Source organism: Schistocerca gregaria, chromosome 4 (genome assembly GCF_023897955.1).
Source record: "Schistocerca gregaria isolate iqSchGreg1 chromosome 4, iqSchGreg1.2, whole genome shotgun sequence".
Lineage (NCBI taxonomy): Eukaryota > Metazoa > Arthropoda > Insecta > Orthoptera > Acrididae > Schistocerca > Schistocerca gregaria.
In genome coordinates, this window is record NC_064923.1 from 574,564,901 (window position 1) to 574,590,049 (window position 25,149).

Below are 25,149 nucleotides of genomic sequence, written 5' to 3' on the forward strand. Positions count from 1 at the left end.
TGCTTATCAGTACACTAGATTCATGCTAATCTGGCCAATCCTTGCACATATGGGGACCGGATTACAGGAAGTGCCGGATTATTGAGTGTGTTTTAAATTTAGTGTAAACACACGGGGGTTGTACGTCATTAAATCCAGATATACATTCATTCTCATAGAAAACTTAAGTCATTGAGTGTTCACATATACAGTAGTATTACTCACTGTGAAACATGTCCCAAATTTTTAGTTGTTGCAATAATCGTACACGACGCCAGTATGCTTTAACACAAAATGGCTTTGCAAGCGTTACATCAGTATTGCGTATTTCTGGGAGTTGCATAAAGTACTCCAGGAAGATATTTGTAGCTTCAGCACCAGCAGTGTGACATATCTTAAAGTTCTCTCCTCCTACGTTTACAATGTGATTTGCGCATGGCTTTTGTTTATTCTCTTATCCAAAAACTGATACATGAATAGAGTTGTAATAAAGCTTTTTTCTCCTCACCATTGCAGGGATTTAATGTAGCATTGCCTCTGTAGCATTTATTTTCATATAGCTTTATTTTAAATTTATTGTTCCAGGCAGCAGACAACATATTGAAGTTGCACATAAATCCTAGATTGCTTGGGCTTTCAGGCAGTTTAATAAATGGTGACTGTAAAGTTTCAAGAGTTGTCAAGTGTTTGAAGGACCTGGAAGATACATTTAAGTGCAAGATATCAACTGCTGAAGAATCACTGTTACCAGAAGTAAGGAGGTATGAAGTTTTGACTAAAGCAAATACTATCCTTTATTGCAAGATTAACAGAACATTGGTATATCAAGGTCATTGTTTCGTATGATAGAGGTGGAGATAAGTAAAGATGCTTTTGGTGATCAGGCAGTTTGTAAAAATATACATTGGTCGGTGATGGGTCATTATTATTTGCTGTGTCCAAGATGATGGGTATTATATTTGATAATACTCAGTTCATGATATTAGTTGAAAAATATATTGAGTACAGAATTGTATTTTTTCTTTTTCAAAGTTTGTCTTGAAAACAGACAATAAATTTAAATATAAAAAAAATTTTAAACATTTAATTTGTGAGATAGAATAGTAGTTTCTGTTCTTAAACACTTTGCTGACTTCTAGTTTTTCCCTGTTCAGCCCCTGCTATGTACTGTTATGTTTAAAGGAGATCTGTACTCAGAATCAACAGATACTCAATATAATTTATTCAACAAATTGTTACAGAATGCTCCCTAGAGTCATACAATCTAGCTTTAAGTAAGCAGTTCACAAAGTCCAGGCTCACAGTGGTCCTATGCTGTCTTAACATGCAGGATTCTGGAAGGTGTAACCTCATCAGAGGGTGCGCCTAGTTACAACTGCCATATCGGTGGTGGCACATCATTAATACTGAGACAGGTACTTGCTTTCCATAGTGATGTCGGGTGGCTCTAAAATGCCCTCACCCCACCACCCACCACCCATCAATCTGCAGCAGTAACTGCTGGGAGAGAAGCAGCTAAACAGTTGACTAAGATGGTGGATATAAATTTGATTTAGATGTTGCTCCAAAAGGCCATAGGCGGAACCACGGTATATGTCGTGGACCTATGGATGTTGGACTCCATAAGGTTCCCTTTCTGTGCAGCGACTGTGGAATATAAAATTATAAAGAATGTAGCAACCAGTCGCGGAAACATAATTTATTTATCTTGTTGCAAATAGATTTTGACGAATATCAGTAATCATCGGTGCTAAAACAAATACAAGAGACAGGGCATAAACAACAATTGCTTTAACAAACAAAAAATTGACAATAAAACATAGTTACATCAATTACAACATATACAGGTGTCTGAAATTAAAATTCAAAGTGATATACATGCAATAAGTAGAAGTACTGTCCTTGGCAGTATTCTATCACGAAGTGACACATCATAGGTCAACACTACAACAAGACAACACGAGATGGCACCACATTGCAATAAGCGCCCTCTATGTAAAATACAAAAGTAATGTGAAATACAAGCATTAAGGAATGTATCACATTAGAAAAAATTATAATAATGGTGATTGATAATACCAATTTAAATAATCACAACAAGTGAAGATTTCTGAACATTTGTCAGATGATGATAAAAAATTATATATATACGTCAAAACTATGATTGTCAAAATTGTAAGAAAAGCTAAACTTGATAAAAATATGATTCCATTCACACAAATTTAGGAAATGAAACTTATTTGTCATAATGACGAAGCAGAACAGTGGTATCAATGGCCATCTCCTATTCCACATACGAACTAAAAGTTCATCAAAAGGCACATTTATGTTACTTCCAATAGATATGCTATGTTACTGAATGCACAAATCAAACATTGACAGAGTTCAGGTAAAAATTACAGTAAGAGATAAACAATCATATTACTTAAGGGGAAACTATGGCCGTAATTTTTCCCGAGGGCATGCAGCTTTACTGTATGATTAAATGATGATGGCGTCCTCTTGGGTAAAATATTCCGGAGGTAAAATAGTCCCCCATTCGGATCTCCGGGCGGGGACTACTCAAGAGGATGTCGTTATCAGGAGAAAGAAACCTGGAATTCTACAGATCGGAGCGTGGAATGTCAGATCCCTTAATCGGGCAGGTAGGTTAGAAAATTTAAAAAGGGAAATGGATAGGTTAAAGATAGATATAGTGGGAATTAGTGAAGTTCGGTGGCAGGAGGAACATGACTTCTGGTCAGGTGACTACAGAGTTATAAACACAAAATCAAGTAGGGGTAATGCAGGAGTAGGTTTAATAATGAATAGGAAAATAGGAATGCGTGTAAGCTACTACAAACAGCATAGTGAACGCATTATTGTGGCCAAGATAGATACGAAGCCCACACCTACTACAGTAGTACAAGTTTATATGCCAGCTAGCTCTGCGGATGACGAAGAAATTGATGAAATGTATGATCAAATCAAAGAAATTATTCAGATAGTGAAGTGAGACAAAAATTTAATAGTCATGGGTGACTGGAATTAGGTAGTAGGAAAAGGGAGAGAAGGAAACATAGTAGGTGAATATGGACTGGGGCAAAGAAATGAAAGAGGAAGCCGCCTGGCAGAATTTTGTACAGAGCACAACTTAATCATAGGTTCAAGAATCATAAAAGAAGGCTGTATACATGGAAGAAGCCTGGAGATACTGACAGGTTTCAGATAGATTATATAATGGTAAGACAGAGATTTAGGAACCAGTTTTTAAATTGTAAGACATTTCCAGGGGCAGATGTGGACTCTGACCACAATCTATTGGTTATGACCTGTAGATTAAAACTGAAGAAACTGCAAAAAGGTGGAAATTTAAGGAGATGAGACCTGGATAAACTGAAAGAACCAGAGGTTGTACAGAGTTTCAGGGAGAGCATAAGGGAGCAATTGACAGGAATGGGGGCAAGAAATACAGTAGAAGAAGAATGGGTAGCTTTGAGGGATGAAGTAGTGAAGACAGCAGAGGATCAAGTAGGTAATAAGACGAGGGCTAGTAGAAATCCTTGGGTAACAGAAGAAATATTGAATTTAATTGATGAAAGGAGAAAATATAAAAATGCAGTAAATGAAGCAGGCAAAAAGGAATACAGACGTCTCAAAAATGAGATCGACAGGAAGTGCAAAATGGCTAAGCAGGGATGGCTAGAGGACAAATGTAAGGATGTAGAGGCTTGCTAGAGGACAAATGTAAGGATGTAGAGGCTTATCTCACTAGGGGTAAGATAGATACTGCCTACAGGAAAATTAAAAGAGACCTTTGGAGATAAAGAGAACCACTTGTATGAACATCAAGAGCTCAGATGGAAACCCAGTTCTAAGCAAAGAAGGGAAAGCAGAAAGGTGGAAGGAGTATATAGAGCGTCTATACAAGGGCGATGTACTGGAGTACAATATTATGAAAATGGAAGAGGATGTAGATGAAGATGAAATGGGAGATACGATACTGCGTGAAGAGTTTGACAGAGCTTTGAAAGACCTGAGTCGAAACTAGGCCCCCGAAGTAGACAACGTTCCATTGGAACTACTGACGGCCTTGGGAGAGCCACTCCTGACAAAACTCTACCATCTGGTAAGCAAGATGTATGAGACAGGTGAAATACCCTCAGACTTCAAGAAGAATTTAATAATTCCAATCCCAAAGAAAGCAGGTGTTGACAGATGTGAAAATTACCGAACTGTCAGCTTAATAAGTCACAGCTGCAAAATACTAACGCGAATTCTTTACAGACGAATCGGAAAACTAGTAGAATCTGACCTCGGGGAAGATCAGGTTGGATTCCGTAGAAATGTTGGAACATGTGGGGCAATACTGACCCTTCGACTTATCTTAGAAGCTAGATTAAGGAAGGGCAAACCTACGTTTCTAGCATTTGTAGACTTAGAGAAAGCTTTTGACAATGTTGACTGGAATACTCTCTTTCAAATTCTGAAGGTGGCAAGGGTAAAATACAGGGAGCGAAAGGCTATTTACAATTTGTACAGAAACCAGATGGCAGTTATAAGAGTCGAGGGACATGGAAGGGAAGCAGTGGTTGGGAAGGGAGTGAGACAGGGTTGTAGCCTCTCCCCGATGTTATTCAAGCTGTATATTGAGCAAGCAGTGAAGGAAACAAAAGAAAAGTTTGGAGTAGGTATTAAAATTCATGGAGAAGAAATAAAAATGTTGAGGTTCGCCGATGACGACATTGTAATTCTGTCAGAGACAGCAAAGGACTTGGAAGAGCAGTTGAATGGAATGGATAGTGTCTTGAAAGGAGGATATAAGATGAACATCAACAAAAGCAAAACAAGGATAATGGTATGTAGTCGAATTAAGTCGGTTGATGTTGAGGGTATTAGATTAGGAAATGAGACACTTAAAGTAGTAAAGGAGTTTTGCTACTTAGGTAGTAAAATAACTGATGATGGTCGAAGTAGAGTGGATATAAAATGTAGACTGGCAATGGCAAGGAAAGCGTTTCTGAAGAAGAGAAATTTGTTAACATCGAGTATAGATTTAAGTGTCAGGAAGACATTTCTGAAAGTATTTGTATGGAGTGTAGCCATGTATGGAAGTGAAACATGGGCGATAAAAAATTTAGGACAAGAAGAGAATAGAAGCCTTCGAAATGTGGTGCTACCGAGGAATGCTGAAGATTAGATGGGTAGATCACGTAACTAATGAGGAAGTATTGAACAGGATTGGGGAGAAGAGAAGTTTGTGGCACAACTTGACCAGAAGAAGGAATCGGTTGGTAGGACATGTTCTGAGGCATCAAGGGATCACCAGTTTAGTATTGGAGGGCATCGTGGAGGGTAAAAATCGTAGAGGGTGACCAAGAGATGACTACACTACGCAGATTCAGAAGGATGTAGGTTGCAGTGGGTACTGGGAGTTGAAGAGGCTTGCACAGTATAGAGTAGAATGGAGAGCTGCATCAAACCAGTCTCAGGACTGAAGACCACAACAACAACAACATTACTTAAATAATGCGATTAACCAAATATTAAGTATATAAAGAACCATATATGTGGATAATGACTTTAGATTAACTATGTGAACTATAGCCTCATGAACAAATGTTCCATGCACCCTTATATTTCTCACGAGTATGATGGTAACCGATACAAGGATTGCCATATCACTGCCAACCACTGGCGATAAAATAGGTGCTCAAAAGTCAATCACAAAACAACAAGAGCAGCATGCTTAAAATTTGTAAAACCAACTCTAAACACTGAAAACCATATACCATCTAACAACCACTTTTTTGAGTAAGAGTGGCTCAGTTAACCTGTGAAAATTGGTAGTTGCATCAGATTTCACAAAATATGTATTTTCTTTAAAAGTTAATACATTTAAGAAGATACAAAACCATTTATAAAACCAAAAGTTAAAATTGTAGAATAAATTGACGTCATTCGATGTAAGGTGACTTAATCATCAGGAAGAGAACAACCCAACATACTGTAGTATATTGTTCTAATGTGAACAAATATGAACAATCTTGTGATCACAGATCATCTGCTCAATGCAGCAAACTTACATCTAATGGCCTAAAATATTCGTTGAAACAACGGTTAGCTAGCTACATAACTATACCCGAAAAATATAAAGGCCTCCAAATATCGAGTAAGGTGATACTGATAACGACATGTCAACCATTATAAAATGGAAAAACAGTAACGACATAATCTGTTAATCTACTCCTTCAGCGCACTAGATTGAACCACTGAGGCCATTTACTGGGGAAAACCGTGGTTATTGATGAGCAAACATAATTTCCATAATGGCAGATGGCCCTGCAAGGGAATAGAATTATCAAGTATGGTGTGCATTTTTTACCTAGCTAAATAGCTGGAAAACTATTATTTTTCATTGCTGGTAGAATGGGTAAAATCATGCTGGATTACATACACTCGATAAGCGGAAAAACGCCACTATTTATGAAGAAACAACGAAAAGGAACCTGGGATGTATGGAGTAAATGTCAAGGTTAAATGGTAGGAGGAAGTCATAAATGTTATTCAATTGCAAACACGCAGCAGGAAATGTATTTCATTGTCTTATTTTTGTTATTCGCTACACTCGGTTCGTTCACCCCCATATCTCTATATTTATTGGCAATTTTCTCATAAATTTTTTGAATATGGGGCAAAGAGTAATCATTGGTTATGAAGTAAATAATTTCTAATTCGGTTTTACAGTCTTCTTCAGAAAGCGGGACACTAAATACGATTAAAAGCAAACTTCAAAATGCTGCTTGATGCTGCTTAGGGGGGGCCGAGTTATAATTAATAATGCAGTCAGTATATGCCTTTTTTTTCGAAATATGCCGAAGTGATGTCTTCCTTCGATATTCTTATGTATAAATCAAGAAAATTAATTACCCCATTCATTTAGAGTTCATATGTGAATCTTATATTTATGTGCAAAGCATTGAATGTAGCCACAATTTCGTTAATATCATTATCGTTACCATTCACTAGTAACAGTATGTCATCAACATATCTGACATAATAAACAATTTTCTTTGTTAATTCTACATTTTCTGCAAACCATCTAACTTCAAGATGATTGATAAACACATCTGCTTAAAAAAAGAAACCACGTTTCCCATACTAAGACTGCCTTTTTGAATATAAATTTCACCATTGAATCGGAAAAAATTGTAACTTAGCATCCATAGATCCATAAATTCCTCAATTTCATTTCCTGACCTCTTACTCTGCATTAAATTATTTTTCACAATTTCAGTAGTCTCGCCTCTTGGTGTATTAGTATATAAATTCACCATATCAAGGGATACAAGCTTCATATTAACTGTTGTGCAGATTGTCACTGACCTGCTCAATTATTTGCTTACTATTTTTCACACAAAATTGTTTTTGGAATTGGAAGTGTTTCTTTAATAGATTAAGCAGTTTTTGCACTATTTTACTGAAAGGACCCCTTATATTGTTCACAATTGGCCTCGCGGGACACCCTACCTTTGGACTTTAAGTTGAGCTCCTTAAGGTAGCTATATACGAGTTAATATTTGGTAAAGTTTGTTTCTCAAATGGTGTTACAATTTCCTTCTATGTTTTTAATTTATCACTAAGTTTTTTTCTGTGCCTCACCTGTAAGATCTTTCTCAATTCTCATGATATTGTTATTTGCAAAAAACTCTCTAGTTTTATTAAGGTAATCCTCTTTTCTAGCTACAGTTACGGTGTTCCATTTATCAGCTTTTGTAAGGATCGCATTATTTTTATGCAACTTGTTATTTATACTTTTTATAGCTATATTTTCCTTAGAGCAAATCCTATTTATTTCATTGGAAATTTTACCATATTTAGCCAAAATATTGGTGGATTAAGGAAACAAGTAGATTCTCACAAAAGTAATGTAAAAAATAATGTTACCATTTTTCACCAAATATCCTGGGACTGACGAATAAAGTAGACGAGCACCTGATTTGTTTAGATGACATTGAATCTTATAATGTAATAGATATACTATGCCTGTCTAGCATCACATTGTGTCTGATATGGAAAAGGTAAATATCAGTGGCTATAATCTAGCTGCACATATGAGTAGAGAGAGTAAGGTGAGAGGAGGAGTTGCCATATATGTTAATAGTTATCATTGTGTAGAAAGCATAGAGACAAAAAAGTTTTGTCTAGAGCAACATATAGAAGCATGTGCCTGAAGGAGAGCTCTTTTACAATTGTAACAGTATATAGGCCCCCTTCAGGAAACTTTCATTTATTCCTGGGAAACTTGGATGCCTTGTTGTGCTATCTGTCAGAGCGGGGAAAGCAAATTATTATTTGTGGGGACTTCAGTGTTGATTCACTGAAAGAGTGTAATTGGAAGAATGACCTGGAAACTTGCTCGGTTCTTTAAATTTGAAATCTGTCATTAATTTTCCTACTCGGGTAGTAAAGGACAGCAGCACATTGATAGTATAACATTTCAGCTTCCTCAACCAAATTATAACGTCCCAGTGTGGGGCGGCGAAGAAGTTGTCGAATGAGTTGTTTGAATGTTCATTTCACGTAACAGACTATTGCCGATGCAACATATGTGGGACGGCGAAGAAGTCGTTGTTTAATGTTGAATGAAAGTTGAACATTGCCACCTTAAATCACGCGAGCCTGGCAACTAATTTGGTGGCCAGTCAGAAAGCGAAGGGAAACTTACTGACCTTAGTTCCCAGTCTGCACGGCCACATTCCTGTACAGCCCAGCTAAACGAAAAATATCCATAGTTCTTCACGGGATTAGGGCTGCTTCAATAAAATTTAAAGTTCCAAACAAGATTTTATTATCTTAAAGGCTCACACAAATTACTCGAAACTTCTGAAAATGCTAAAGACATTAAATATTGTTAATTCAGCCAATCGTTTAATAGTTCAGAGGCGACTTCTACAGCAAGTTCCTCCCGAATAGTTCATTACTCTAACTAACGGTGCTCTATTAATAGTTCGCAATAATGTTAAAAAAAAAAGATTAATGCTCGCCTTAAAAGTGGAGTTAGTCACCACTTGCCACGCGGAATTATACTTCACACGGACGGCACAATAACAGTTTGTTACCGAAGTCTAAACGATCCAGGACGGTGTACAGTCCTCGCGATTTTCAATGTCCGTTTACATTGCTAAGTACGCGCATGTCACAGCCCGCTATGACGTCACCCGAGGCGAGGCGCGATCGGACGTTAAGCTCGCGTGGACTAGGCGTTGGTCTAATGCGGAGTGAGCTTACTACTGCCTCTGCCGCTCTTTTTATATAGCTCCGGCGCGTACCGCCAAGAGAGCATCTGTTCTTTCCGTTCCTATGCAGATGCCTGCAGCCTCCAAATGATCGCTATCTCAGGCACATAATCTTAAATATCACATTTAATAATAGCTTTACAAACTTCTCAATTTTTGTATACATACATCTGAGCAGTACAGAAGCACGTAGAAAATCTCAGCCCGCTAAAATTAAAACTTTACTCTCTAGAATTTTTACAATGGAACTAACGGTAGATTGTTACCTCTGAACCATAGCTTTATCAAGACTTGTATCAGCTGTTAATTATGCTACAAGACTAAAACTTGGTGTAGCTTTGTTAATTGTCCTATCTGATCATTGGTCTTAAAGAATTTGTTTTATCATTAAAATTTAAAGTAGTTAATCTATAATGCTTATGTACATTTTACTCACAAAAGTAGTTTTTACTAAATTACTAAAAAACTAGAAGAGGTAACTGATTGTGGTATTTCCATTATTATTATTAGGGTGAACTGAAGCCTCCTACCAATTTTCAATATTGTAGCTCTATTATTTCGCGCCTCTGATTTTTCCGAAAAACGCGGATTCTGGAGTCAATTTTAGTTTTATGGTTTTGGAAACCAGCACCACTCATTAATGACTTCTTACTGCACCTTCTCACCAAATTTTGGCTTCCTAGCGTCATTATTTAGCGCCTCCTATTTTTCTTTCAAAACGTGAATTTTACGTAAACTACTAATTTTATAACATTAAGATTTGTTACCTGAAACATTATTACATAGAACTATACTTTAACAAAGTTTTACACACAAATCTTAATTTTTACTTTTATGTTAAATGTGGTGCAATACTATATGCAGGCGCGTTACGATGACGTGACGCTACTAGCAGTGAACTAGGGTAAGTCCCGTGCACTCGCTCGCCTCTGTATCTTATACATGATACAGCGCTTGCTTTGCTTCACCAGGACTTTCTGCACCAAATTATAACATTTCAGCTCCTCAACACCAAAGTAAAATGTTGCATTAGGAGGTGTCTGCTTCGTGCAAAAGGTCTTGAGTTCATATTGACGACAACAAGTAATTCTTCATTACAGACGTTTATTTACAAACAGAACTGACAGACTTCACAGACTCAGCAACTGACTCTCCGAGCTAACCACACTGCATATCCCAACTGACAACTGACAACTCCTAGGTGTATTAATATCTTTCCAAACAATGAGAGTCTTTGACAATGTTTTGTTTACAATACGATAGCAATTCACGACTTAAAACTAAATTAGACATTACAGAATTTTAGTACAGATTAAAGTAAGTAAAAGGATCAGTACATATAAATTCTTACAAGCATAATTTCCAAATAGATTTTATAACATTTTTCTACCAGCTTCTGGATAACCATCACCAGATTTGTACCGATGTTTCCAGAAATATCTTGACATTTGATTCTGGATATTTCTCGAGTGATTTAGAACAACTATTTATATGTAAAATGATTTAAATCGTGTTTCAAAACGTAAATAAATCTTTTTAGCAATATTTCTTGATACAAATCGTCTTTCGAAATTAGGTTATGAAACAGTTTTCACAAGTTTTCGTATTTTTGCGATCATAATATAGAATTTCTCCATAGAAAGTTCCAGAAGTGTGCATTAAACGTTCATTTAGCTGGTGAGTTTTTAAAAGTATCTTGTCCATATTATACGAAATAATTTAGCTCAAAACTGATAATTTATACAATTAATCAGAGCTACAGCAAACAGTGAGTCTTTGTTTTACAAAATGAAATATAATTACAAAAAATTGAATGAAAATAGGTTACTAACACTAATATATATTTACATTAATTCTATTTTTGTTCTTTCTGTGCAAAATGTCCTAATATTGACACAGTACAATATTTAAACATCACCAAGGTTTCCCTTTACATTCTGCATATCTGTATCGACATCCCCTAAAAGTCTACAGTATCGAATACTTCAATATGCCCCAATATGTCCTGTAATGTTACAATAGATAACACTTTTGATGCAATTGAAATTCCCCCCCCCCCCTCTCTTTCTGAAATTAGGATGATAATAAACTCTCTCAAGAATAAAAGCTCACATGGAATTGATAGCATTTTCAGCAGGATAATAAAAGCTTGTTCCCTAGTAATAAGTGGGATTCTCAGCCACATGTGTTATAGCTCCCTGAAGCAGGGTATTTTCCAAGATAGACTGAAGTATGCCATTGTTAAACCGCTACATAAAAAAGGGGATACGTCTGATGTCAACAACTACTGCCCAATCTCTCTTCTGACTGCCTTATCCAAAATTCTTGAAAAAGTAATGTATTGTAGAGTAGCTTCACACCATTGTAAAAATAAAGTTTTAACAAAATGTCAGTTTGGTTTCCAGAAGGATTTTTCAACGGAAAATGCTAAATATACATTCACTAATGAAATATTAAATGCTCTGAGTAACCGGAAGTCACCCGTTGGGATTTTTTGTGATCTATCAAAGGCTTTTGCTTGTGTAAATCATGGAATACTTCTAGATAAGCTCAAGTACTGTGGTATGAATGGGACAGTGCTCAAATGGCTTAAATCATACCAAACTGGAAGAGTGCAGAAAGTTGAAATAAGCAGTTCACATAATATGCAAAAAACTGGTGATTTCTCAAACTGGGGAACAATCAAGAATGGGGTGCCTCAAGATCGGTCTTGGGTCCTCTGCTGTTCTTAATATATATTGATGACTTGCCATTCTATATTCACGAAGATGCAAAGCTGGTACCCTTTGCCGATGATACAAGTATAGCTATCACACCCAACAGACAAGAATTAACTGGTGAAATTGTAAACAATGTTTTTCAGAAAATTATTAAGTGGTTCTCTGCAAATGGGCTCTCATTAAACTTTGACAAAACACAGTATATACAGTTCTACACAGTAAATGGAATGACACCATTAATAAATATAGACTTTGATCAGAAATTGGTAGCTAAGGTAGAATATTCAAAATTTCTGGAGGATATACTGAAATGTTTTGAGTTCAGCTACTTCTATTAGGGTCATTGCAAATTTTGGCGATATACACCTCAGTAAATTAGCTTACCACGCCTATTTTCATTCTCTGCTTTCATATGGCATCATATTCTGGGGTAACTCATCATTGAGTAAAAAAGTGTTCATTGCACAAAAGCTTGTAATCAGAATAATTGCTGGAGCTCATCCAGGATCATCCTGCAGACACTTATTTAAAGAGCTAGAGATCTTCACTGTAGCCTCACAGTATATATATTCACTTATGAAATTTCTTATTAACAATCCCATCGAATTCAAAAGTAATAGCAGTGTACATGGCTACAATGCTAGGAGAAATGATGATCTTCACTACTCAAGGTTAAATCTAACTTTGGCTCAGAAGGGGGTAAATTATGCTGCCACAAAAGTCTTGGGCCACTTACCTAACAGCATCAAAAGTCTGACAGATAGCCATATAGCAGTGAAAAGGAAATTAAAAGAATTTCTTAATGGCAACTCCTTCTACTCATTAGATGAATTTTTTGATATAGTAAGTGGGTAATTTCCCCAAGCCCCACAAAAGAATTAAAAATATTAAGTGTCATATAATATTTTGTGTAATGTAATATCTTGTAGAGACACCTTTTATTAACCTGACACGTTCCACATCATTATGAAATGTCGTATTCATGATCTATGGAACAAGTACTAATCTAATCTAATCTGCGCAGTGAGTATCAGCTTTGGTAAACCATGCAAGTAGTTTCACATGCTACCCTGCCCTGATAGCTGTACAGTTTGCTAATATTGGGTACGGAATAAGTGGTAGAGAGAGGATATGCGAGATGCTCGAGAGGCAGGTTGTAGCAAGAATGATACAGGCATAGGGTTGGTAGCCTGTTTGGCAAGAATGTTGCTGAGGGTGAGCAAAGGGTATGGTGGGTAGAAGATTGGGAAAGATGACTTCATTTCAGAGTTTCACTTGCAAGGTCATAGGGGTAGACTCATTTGGAGATATTGTTCCTGATTGAAGGCAGTGGGGTATTCGCAGTGGGGGGGGGGGGGGGGGGGGGGGGGGGCTGGGGAGATGCCTAGGCTGTAGTACTGTAGTAAAGGAAGAGTTTAATGTGGAAGATGATGGCATTCATTCAAGTGTTCCCATATTGTGCTATGTAAATCTCATTATGAAAGAACCTTCATGGATGTGGATGAACTCAAGGTCTACATTTGCAGACAGAAGCAGCTACTGCAGGCTAATTTTCCAAAGTAAACTTACAACAAATTGTGACTAGTGCTAATCTAGTCTTGCTAATGAGAATTGGTTCTGATTGAGTTTATACGCGTATCTACATCAGAAAAGAACAGAATTTACTTCCAAGGAAAAGAGCCACTGTTTCTCATCTTATACTACCCATCTGCTATTTTCATCCGCTGCTTCGTTCCAAGTATTTCTGCAGCCCACTCATCCTGTTAATGAAGTGGGTCACTCTCCTTGCCTGGAATCTATCGCTCTATTCGCTCTGTGAAGGAATGTGAAAGTTCCAGCTATTTGACTACTTTTAAGTGTATCTATTGGCAGTATTTCACATTTCTCCCCCTAAAGGTAAATACTGGGCAGCTAATATCTCTCATTTAGTTTGAGGGTTGTCTCATTTGAATTCTCCTTTTGACATAATTCAGTGTTGCATAGGTCTATTTATTATTTGTGTGTAAAATTTGATAGATACAATTATTTAGAAAGTCTGAGAGACATTCTGTATTTCAGATACTCCACAAATCCAGAAGAAGAAATACATCAGTACGGAGTGCAAGTTACAGACTCCTTTACAAAGAACATTGAGGGATTACTAACACAGTGCCAAAATCTGATAATGGTATCTAAGGTAACTGCCCCATTGCCTGGCAAAAATAAAACTCTTCATGGCCTTATCCCTATGTCTGATGACATGAAACAGAACAAGGAATTGAAAAACATATTAGAAAATGTGAAGTACCAGATAGAAGACCTTGGCTTGTATGGAGGCTATGTAGCAGCAAATATGTACATCACTGTCCTCACCAAGTTAGCCAGGAGGGCAGGAACTGCAGAGGCTTTAGACCTCATCACTGTTATAAAGGAAAACTTGACTGAAGTGAGGTGAGTCTTTCAGAAATGTTCATCAGTTTTGCTAAGAAACACACACACACACACACACACACTCGGGGGGGGGGGGGGGGGGGGAGAGAGAGAGAGAGAGAGAGAGAGAGAGAGAGAGAGAGATAGAGATAGATTGATTGCTAGTTTTTAGGGGGAGGGAGGAGATTGAAGGCTGAGAGGGCACTGGGGAGGAGTAGATAGGTGAAATGTAAAGAGGAGATTGTGGAGAGGACAGGGAATACAGATTGAGTGAACTAGGAACCATAAGGACAGGTGTGGAGATTGATGTGGATCAGGGGTTATCAGAAATGGACACAAGGACTATTGCGGGATTGAAGTATGTGTTACAAGGACAATTTCCATCTATGTAATTCAGAGAAGCTATTATTGTGGAGAGAATCAAAATGGTTGGGGTTGTGAAGCAGTCATTGAAATAAAACATGTCAGTGTTCAACAACATGTTTTGCATTAAATGATGATGTAGCTGTTGTAAGGGTGAGCAGAAAATTGCTCTGCAGTCGGTGGCCACGAAGAACGCCACAGTGTGCCACAAAATTTCAGCACATACATTCTAGTGAGGAATGGCAATGTACATAAGAAAGGTGAGAAGGAAAACAAAACATACATGGAATGACAGTGAAAGGGAGAAAATAGATATAAAACACAAGACAGAAACAGAGGACGGATGACACAGAGCGATACGAGGGAAGGCAGCCTTTGGCTGATATTTATCCAGTATTATATGAATTTCCCAATATTACAGCTTTTGCAGAGGGGCACCCTTTGAGAACTTCCTGGCAGATTTATACTGTGCACTAGTGAAAGACCCAAAACTGGAACTTTGCCTTTTGCTGGTAGTAATCTTCCCTTGGAGCTATCCAGGTGTGACTAATGCCCTTCCCTCGCAGCTTCACCTCTGGGAAGAGCGTTGCATACTTAAAAAGATCCCTCCATGTTTAGGTCTCAAAAGGGGACCTGATAGACTAGCCCTCTGTGATTATCGGCGTAATTATAGCATTTGACGTTCACAAGGAAATGATCCAATAAGACATGTCGAAACCTACTCTGAAATTTTTTACACATGAAGAAGACAATGAAAGAAATGCACTGCCAAAATTTTAGCTACTAAGAGGCACTGCAATATTTTGTAAAAAAGGTTGAAGTAAAGCATTTTTGCTGTGCAAAGAACAGCTTATAGCAGCCCAACTAGCGTGCGACTTGGCGAATTACTCGCGCAATGCTGCATAGTGGAATTAACCGGAATTCCCAGACACAAATTTTACCTGGTTTACAATGGAATGAATGAGCACTTGCAGAAAATTCACTACCATTTGCTTGTTATGGGTGGAATTGTTCATAGTACAGGGAGCGGAAGAGAAAATGAGGTAGCGAACGTTGCCTATGAACGCTGTGTTATTAGTTTTTAGTTTTTGGAGTTAATATTCAGCATGCAGAATACTACTCTATCTTGTTAAGAGCCACAATGCAAAACTTTGCTATTGAGTGAGGGTTATTTTGCATTGTGAGTGCACTGTTTTGGACGGAGTATACAAAATTGTGCAGGGAAGGGAGAATTTAAGTGTCTCAATTTGTATGGAAGCATGACGTGTGGAGTGTGGAGATCATGAACTTTCCACGGAATTGCATCTCCATCTCTCCTCAGCACTGGTCCAAAATTTTCCTTGTATGTTGGCTGCCATTTTTCCCTGGCCTCATTACCGTTGAGGGGAAATTTATAAACAGAACACTAATTACCGACGTCGAGGATCATCTGAAGAGGCGACACAGCTAGTATTTCCACTATGCGTGTAAGGTCTAACAGTCATATTCTCTCTCTCTCTCTCTCTCTCTCTCTTTTTTTTTTCAAAACAAAAATGGTCTAGTGGCAAAGCATGCGCTTCGTGATCCAGAGAGCACAGGATCAAATTTCGTTCAGACCACAACTTTTTCACTAAGATTTTTAACAGAGCATTCACCTCTCACAGATGTTGGAGTGGCCATGGAAGACATGTGGTTCGGATTCCATGTTAAACTGCAGCTCTCCATTTTCCGATTATGTAACGGGGGAAAATTAGGGACATAAAAGTAGCTGCAGTGGCATCCAGTTTAAAGGCCTGCCAGGTACACCAGACAGAATTCTCTTTTGCTTGTGCTTGGTAGCTTTGGTGAAAATGTGGCCTAAACTAAACAAACATTGTTTTAATAACTTCATATCAACAGTTCAGTTCTTTCACATGTAATTCTGATTAAAGTGGCTCGCGGGGAAATAAATCATGGCAGTGTTTGATGTCACAGATGTCTTCAATCAATGAGGACTTGTAATTTGTTGAAATGAAATGTGTCTTGCAGTAGTACATTTTATAGCAATTCCTGTTGACCATTTCTTATAATAATGTTTGGATGTCGTACGTTTGAATATCAGTGAAACAGTTCTTTGTTTATTCCCAGTAGTTGTCATAAAAATGGGAAGTGTGTATTGAATAAAAAAAAATATTTGTCTTTTACCAAGCATACCGGACAAAGGAAAAATGGGTGCAGTCAGACACTTCACAATAACCACTAGTTTTGTTGAGACAGAACTGGAATGGAGTCAGAAATGGTGCCAGCTGTTGTTCTGCTTATTGTTCTGCATACCAGGCATACTTGATCAAATTCGTAAAGCGTGGCGAAGAAAACTGGTAATGCACAAATGACTGGAGCTTAAGAATACTGTTCCACTGATAAACCTGAAGTGAGAGAGAGAGCAATCGCAAATTGTGTTGCCTGATAATTTCCTGAAAAATGCTGTTCACTGTTGAAAAAATTCTTTAGCAAGAGGTTGAATTGCACTAGTAGTTCCAGGGAGAATCCACATCTACATCCACAATTACAGATTTTCCATCGTCCTCCACAAAAACAGAGGCTTTGTTACGTCCAGACCATGAATCCAACAAAAGTAAAGAATTAGTTTCTGCAGCTGGTAGGAAAACATTTTGAACGAAGAGTTTAAAATTATTCTTTCCCATTTTTCTAGATTTTGACATGTCAGTTTCAAGATTTTCTTATTTTTGGTTCTAATTTGCCTTGTAGTTCTTGAAGACAGATATACAGCTGAGGAAACTGTAAACCACTCATACTTATCATTGTCATCACTGTAAATGAACATTCATTGATTGGGCAACCGACTCTTGTCTCCCCCCCCCAAATGATAAAGTGCGGTGTGCATGCAGTTCTTTCATGAGACCTGACTGTTCAGTATTATAAACAGCAGTTGTGAGGATAACGGTAAGTTTCATATTTACGTCAGCTATGAATTTCTCTATGGCATTGTCTACCACTGGCTCTACACGTTTGTGTGACATAAACTTGGGAATTTTGCGACTTCCTATTCTGTATGATTTTGTGAACCTGCGTAGCCTGGTTGACGAAGCCTGGAAACTAGCAGTGTTCATGACAGATGCAATTCAGAGGGCTCAATCTCATAGATCTGTCTGTAACGGGGCAACGGTGTTTCTTTCAGATGGATTGAGGTTTCCTTTTGATGCATATTTCTTACTTCCTGTAATTCGTTCTTCCGTTTGTACAGTTCAGGCTCCGATTTTATGAAACTTTTACCTTTGCACACTGTGTAACTTCAAGCATGTTTTCCTTCCTTCATTTAACCAATATTTCAGTGCCTTTTTTTTTGTCACTGAAAGCTGTTGCAATACTTTTAGGCTTGGAAGGTATTCTTCATCAGGACTGTTATTACTCGCAGAACTGATGTCGTCCGAACCACAATTCACGGAATCAACAAAGTTATTTCCCATTTCTTCTAATGTATCCACAAATTCAAACGAAATGTTGATATCTTTTGAATGAGTGTCAAGGAAATCAACTAACAATTGACATATGTACGTCCTCAGGAGAAGTATATGATTTTGTGATTTTGGCTGGAAACCACGTTCTTCATATTTCATCATTGCTAAATTGAGAATGTTAATTGGATTCCACATTACTGTGAAACTGGAAGGGGGAAAAAAAAACAAAAAACAAACAAAAAAAAAAAAAAACACTGCTATTACCAGGTATGCCTTACGAGAGCACAATAAATATGAATTCAGCTTTATCTGTATTCTTACCAATTTTGAAAAAAGCAACTGGTAATTTGAAATAGATGTTACTTGAGTGGGTAATTTGAGAGAATAGTAACTGTGTACTGTAGTGTCAGAGAAACTATCAATGAACCGTAACCTGAAACATCCTTTACAAATTACGATCGGTTTGTGTCGTGTTTCCTGTTTAAAAATGTACCGCCGACCTTGGCTGTGTATGTGCCTAGTTGCACATGAACAGCGCCAGTAGGGATGTACATTTCTACCACCACCTGACGCGCTACGAATTTGGCAATTACCAGCTATCTTTTTTTAATACTTGCAATGCTTCTTAGCAGCTAAAATTTTGACTGCATTTCGTTCATTGTCTTCTTCCTATGTAAAAAATTTCAGGGTAGGTTTCGACATGTCTTATTCGACCATTCCCTTCTCAGTCTTCAAATATCAATTACCTAAAACAGTGTGATGCAGTAAAAAAAAGCATTTTTGGATTAGATTGTTGCCTCTTGCTGTTAAGTACTAAATATTATTAGATTACTAATAGTCACTGGCAGCTGAGTGCATTGTATTACCATCTTGGGTTCAGATATCACTAGTGGCAACATTTTTTAATTTTTTAAAAAAATTTTGTATTTATAGTCAAATGGAAATGTTAACTAAAAAACACCAAACAATTTTTTTTATAATAATAACCTCTTTTTTAATTACTTGCCATACAGAAATAAATTAAATTTTTGATACAGGTTTTAAAAATGTCTCATTGTTAAATGAAAAAAGTGCATCAATAATACTGTTCTCTGTAGAAATAAAAAATCATTTTATTTTCCATGTGAGGTTTTGCATTTTTGTACAAAATTTTATCGTGAATAGTTGCATTTTCTTGTGATTAGTAATTAAAAATAAATAAGATGCTATTTTTATTAAAAATTATAATTCAGTATTTGGTAATTAAAATCTCCATTTGATAATAAATATAGAATTAAATAAAGTTAATCACTAGAGTTGAACAAAGGATTTCGCGGTTAGGAGAGTTAGACTTTATACATTACACTCAGCGGCTGATGACTGTTAATTATCAAGTAAAATTTTGTAGTTAACAGCACTCAGAAGTCTTCTAATCTTCTAATGTGTTCTTCTTCTTAATTTTAATTAAGAATTGTATTGTACTGCTTTAGGAAACTGATGTCTGGGCACTGAGCTCCAAATCCTGCAATTATGAAGATAATTGAAAAGGGCCTATCCTTTAAATTGGGAAAATAATATTGAAGAATTAGAAGGTTGAAACCTTAATGATTGTTTGCTGCAGTTAATATTCTCATCAGTATGCAATGTGAATGGAAAAATATTGCTATAAGCAAAGCTAATGTGTTCTTTAATTAATATTATTTCCTAGTAAAATAAAAACTGCAATAAAATGTTTATTATGTGAGATGTTTATACGTATGGCACAAAAGAATTAAGTTATCTGAGTCTAGACGAATTTCCTTGCAGAGTATCCCCCCCCCCCTCTCTCCCTCTCCCCATCCTTCCCTCCCCCCCCCCCCTCTCTTCTCTCTCTCTCTCTCTCTCTCTCTCTCTCTCTCTCTCTCTCTCTCTCTCTCTCTCTCTCTCGTTTCCCCCTATCCCTTCCCCCTCCCCCAAGGCAGGGAGGCGTAGAAATTAACTAGAAGGATTCCAACATGATAATGGGGGAAGATCCAGCAACTAGTGTTTACTTTTTTAATCATCACAATACGTATACCATATTTGCTGCCCCTTTGCAAAACAAGGGGTGGGGGGTGGGGGGCAGGGGCCATAGTTCGATAAATTCCAGGACAAGATGCATGAACGTAAACTGGGAGCATTGAAACATGGACTTCATTTTCAACAGAATATTTTGAGGAAACATGTCCAGGAAAGTGAAGCCCGTGGTGCCTCATGAATTTCAGTGTGAATTCTAGAAACACTCGCCCTTCAACCGTCTCAAACAATTGCTATTTTAGGAATGAGTGCAGGAGAGTGAGAAAGTTTCTACCAATCCACCTGTTTTTATGTGCAGGTCGGAAGTTTATTAGAATTCTGTAAGAAGGGCGAGTCACTGATAACGACAGGTGTTTCCCACCAGCGCCACAGAAGACGTGATGAAAACTCGGGGAATAATTATGTAGTATTCTTTGATGTGTTAGTGTCTGTGGTGATTATAAAAAAGACTAATGAGCAATTGAATATAGATTTCTATGCACTACATGTCTTGGACTCGAAGAAGTCAAGATGTGTGTTCATATTTTCATATGGTTTTTAAACCAACTCTTGTGTCTCAATGTACTTAATTATTTCTAAGGCTTAAGATACGAGTGAGACGATGAAGATATTTATATGTCTAAAAAGAGAATTTTGTTCTGCATAGCAGTTCTAGTACATCGTTAACCAACGAGTAAGTTGACAAGAAAGTTCCTATATGTGATCAATACATCACCACCTAAGTGACAGGACTTAAGAAAACAGGAATTTAAAGATGGAAATGGAAAGAAGATATTAGGTGTTACCGTAGCAACCAGGCCTAACAAGATACGAGAACTGTTTCCAGTAATCATATTGAGTCCAATAAACCAATGGAAGAAAGTGGTGAGTGCCACGCAGTAAAAGACGTGAGAAAGTAATAGCGGAGAAAACTGGAGAGAAGACCTCAACTTTTCGACTAAGAAAATTGTGGTGTGGGGAGTAAGCAGTCTTCACACACATACGTTATACAGGAACCAACTACTGATGCCGACTGCACCAGCTGCTGCTCACTGGTGCTGACTCTGTGTCCGCTTGCTGCCGCCGACACTGAGACCAACATTCAATGCCACTGGTGCCAGTGCTGTCCACCAGCGCTAATTACACTTTCGCTCATCAATGCCGCTAGAACACTATGCCGAGTGAGCGAAAACCAATAATTATTTGGCAAAAGTTGAGGGGACGGTTGAATGATAAACTGTTGTTATAGTTACTGTACTCAATGGTGAATTTTCTTTTAGATGATTACTAGGCCTAAAATCAATAAAATTATGGATTAAGAACAGCAACAAACTTCAGGGCCAGCCATTGGTCATGACAGTGAATAGGGACATGCCAGAGTGGACCGAAGTGGCAAATTTAATCTAAAGACTAAGTCTAAAGTTAGACTCAGTAAATACCCGGTTAAATGCTAGATTAGATGACCAAAGTGCTAAGTTGGATGACCAGAAGGCTGATTCAGTCACTCTTAAGTGAAAAATTAGATGCTAAAAGTGAAACCTTGAACAGTGAAGCAGCAAATATAGTTTTACTAAAGACTGAATTTGTCTCCTTAAATAATAAGGTAGAAAATCTGAAGCTAGATTTAAAGAGTGAACTCACTAGTTCTTTGAATACCCACATTAATCAACTATTTACTGAATTTGACAAGAGACAGGATGAGCAACTTCAAGATTTAAGTAAAAAATTAGAATTTGACATTGAAGATAAATATAATAATGTAGAATCAAAATTTAGTGAAAATTAAAATTGTGTGAAAATGTATGTAATGTTAAACTTAATTCCATAAGACAGCAAATGAATACTTTGAAAGAGAGCAGAGAGTGACCTAAGGAGGTAATGTTGATTACTCTGTCGAAAATCTCAGGTGTTACTACAAGCATTTTTAGGTCACAAGTAGATAATATAGGATGAAGTTTTAAAGAAAGAATAGCCAACTTCGACGTTATAAATGTAAGTAGTTTGGCAGAAACATTTGAACTAATTAAAGATCGAGAATTTACTGAGACTGTAATCTACAGAAATGTTTTGATTGTTGCTTTTTTCAAACTTAATGATAATAGCAATGTTATAGACGACTTGTGTGAAGAATTCAAACTTGTCCATGACAGAGTAGAAAATAGAATAACTTTACCTGATGTTGTGTTTCCTAGTAAAGTGGTAATTGTTTTGTTGTGGGGAGGCTTTCACACAAAATTTAATGAGAAGTACTGTGTTGTAACTGCGACGGGAATTGTCACTGGGTTGACATGAGACAAAGCAGGACCCACGGAGCAGCCCACGAACAGCAACACAAATGGGAGAGGACGGACATGAACAACGAAGGACCTTAGAACAACAACGGGTATCGCTATTGGCTGCTGGGACCACGTGTTCCACTGTGGCGCCCTCGCACTAAATGTTGGTCAGGAGGTGCGTGCCACCACGGCTTACGGCACGATGGTGCAGAAACCTCTATGGGTCTTCGATGTCCATGCCGTCTGGCGCGTATTCAAATTCCATGGCGTGCGGTACCAGATCCCTCCCCCTGAAACTTGTGTGTAGGGGTGGAAATGCCCCAGATGGTGCGGGATGGGCGGCAGTGGAAAGAAGAGCTGGGCTCATCAACCACCGTTGGTGGGGAGGAAGGGATGCCCGAGGTATCTTAAGGCCCAGGAAGGACAGGACTTAAACGAGTCGAGTGACTATGACAAACCAATCGGATGTGGCCCTCCTTGTTACACAGCGTGCAAGTTTTCCAGCGGTGGGGACAATCAGCTTGAGAATGTGCAGTAAAGCACTGTGGGCAAGATGGAAGTTGACCGCGCAACCAGCGATGAGGGGCGACTGGAGGAGCTGATGCCATAGAGAAGTTGGACAATGAGGAGTCTTGATGGCGCTGACCTCTGTCGTCCGGGCCATGTCGATGTCGCGGGGGCGGAACCCGCCATGATGCCTCTATCACTGCCACCGGCGGTCACGCCATAATATGCTAGTTAGCCGCTTGAGGAATTTAAAAGGAGAGGGCGATGCAGGGGGGGGGGGGGGGGGGGCATTGAGCCAGCTGAACCACCACATCCCGAATCAGGTAGTCCGCATACAAAGCCTTACACTGCTGATTGGTGCGCGTAAAATCGCATTGACAGCTGAGATCCTGCAAGTCCGTGACCCAGGAACGATATGATTGACCAGGCTGTGGGAGGTAACGGGCGAGTCATGGTGCCCTGAATATATTCTAAGTTAAGAGTTGGTGGCCACTGCTCGGCAAGGCACGGCTTGTTAGCAAATGAGCCGAACCACATGGTCCATCGACAGCATGGCTGGGATTTCCTCTGTGACGAGAATGGTGCTTTGTGTCAATGAAGGAGACACGCTGGGAGTGCCAAAGATGGCAGACTTAGTGAAACCTTAATGGAAGACATTTCACAGTTCATATAGAAATTAATAGCGGCCAGATGAATCCTGATACCTTGAAAAGAAACATGTACATTACCATTATTTGCATGATGATTCTGATGGTGTAATCATATTTTCTATATATTTATTAGTTTAAAGTTTAGTATCTGATAATACATTATACAAGTAATACCCAGCAACGAATTTCCAAAATATAAATGCTTCACCCGATTTTGTCGATTGCCGTGTCTTTAAAAGCTGTTAGTGTCAACCTGAATTGGTATGAATTACAGGCATGAAACTTAAATGGTACATAAGTTATTCGAGGACAAAGTGGTCGATTACTATCGATTGCATCAGGCCATAAGTACTCCACAGTTAACTTGAAGAAACGGTAGCAGCATGCTTTTAAATATATTTATTCATCTATGTCTTTGTTTATATCCAATATATATGCTATTCATCAAGAAATTGGTTAAATATTTACTGTGTTTTAGAAAGCACAGAGACATTAGGCTACTGGCCTACCTTTTGTTCTATTCCTTTGATATATATTTATTTAATTTGTTTATGTATCTAATAATGTGTGTTACAACATGTTTATGGTCCAGCCGTAGGAATATTTATTTAATTTCAAGTATTTAAACGTAAATCCAGTATTTCGTATGTGCTTAAATATGTTTGTGAGTGTATGTTCAATTGGAGACATGGAGGGAGCGCTCTAATTAATCACAGCGCTCGTTACTGGTGAGACTGTATGGAAGTGAGGGAGAAGGATCGTTTCAAGAGAGGACATGAGGGCAGTTCTGGACAGGACGGGAGGTGCTGGACACAACGGTGCGGCAGATGTTCGGTCACGAGAGAAACTTAGTGTGGAGCTGTTTGTGTGTAGTCGTGAGACATAGAAATACTTCGGAGTGCGGACTTGTGAACTTGTGAGATTTCCGAGGTTTCTACAGTGAAGACATAGTGTGCGTTTAGAAGTGAATATCTCGTGAGCTATGTCGTTGTTCATAACTAAATATGCGCAGTAGGAATGTATTGTTTCCCTGTTATTCAACTTATATTTTATTTAATTGCTGGACCATCGACAACAATAAGTGTTTTGCAGAAATATCCCACATTCTCAAAAGTACTTCTACTATCATACTCATCATTTAAAGTCATTAGGATAATACCTGCAGACTAATTGCAATCTTTCATTTATAAATTTGTATGTTACATTCATAATTCGCAATTGCCGAGTGACAGAAACCTTCGACCATTCGATTCATGTGTACATTCTTATCGTATACTGTGGACTCGGGAGTATTTGGCCTGTAATGCGGCAACTACGTATCCCACCCCCTAGACAACAAAACCAGGCAAAACTTTTAATATTGCAACGTTGAGTCTGAGGGTGCTTAGTCATTGCGAAAGCTCGCAGGTGGGACTCCAGCCAAGAGGTGACCACATGGTTGCGTTGGGAATAATAGTTTATCAGCAAAAGGCATATCTCCCCGGAAATAGAGAACCACAGGATCGGACAATGGTGCC

The 25,149-nt window shown here is 38.1% G+C and overlaps 1 protein-coding gene across 2 annotated transcripts in view; it reads left to right on the forward strand.

The window, feature by feature from the left end:
• LOC126365926 (endoribonuclease Dicer-like) overlaps window positions 1–25,149 on the forward strand; it is a 401,671-nt gene that overhangs the window by 70,170 nt on the left and 306,352 nt on the right. For both annotated transcript variants that reach the window (XM_050008684.1, XM_050008683.1), the window contains exons 5-6: window positions 565–740; window positions 14,036–14,407. In XM_050008684.1, coding sequence (XP_049864641.1) covers window positions 565–740; window positions 14,036–14,407 — 548 coding nt within the window. The remainder of the gene's footprint in view (window positions 1–564; window positions 741–14,035; window positions 14,408–25,149) is intronic.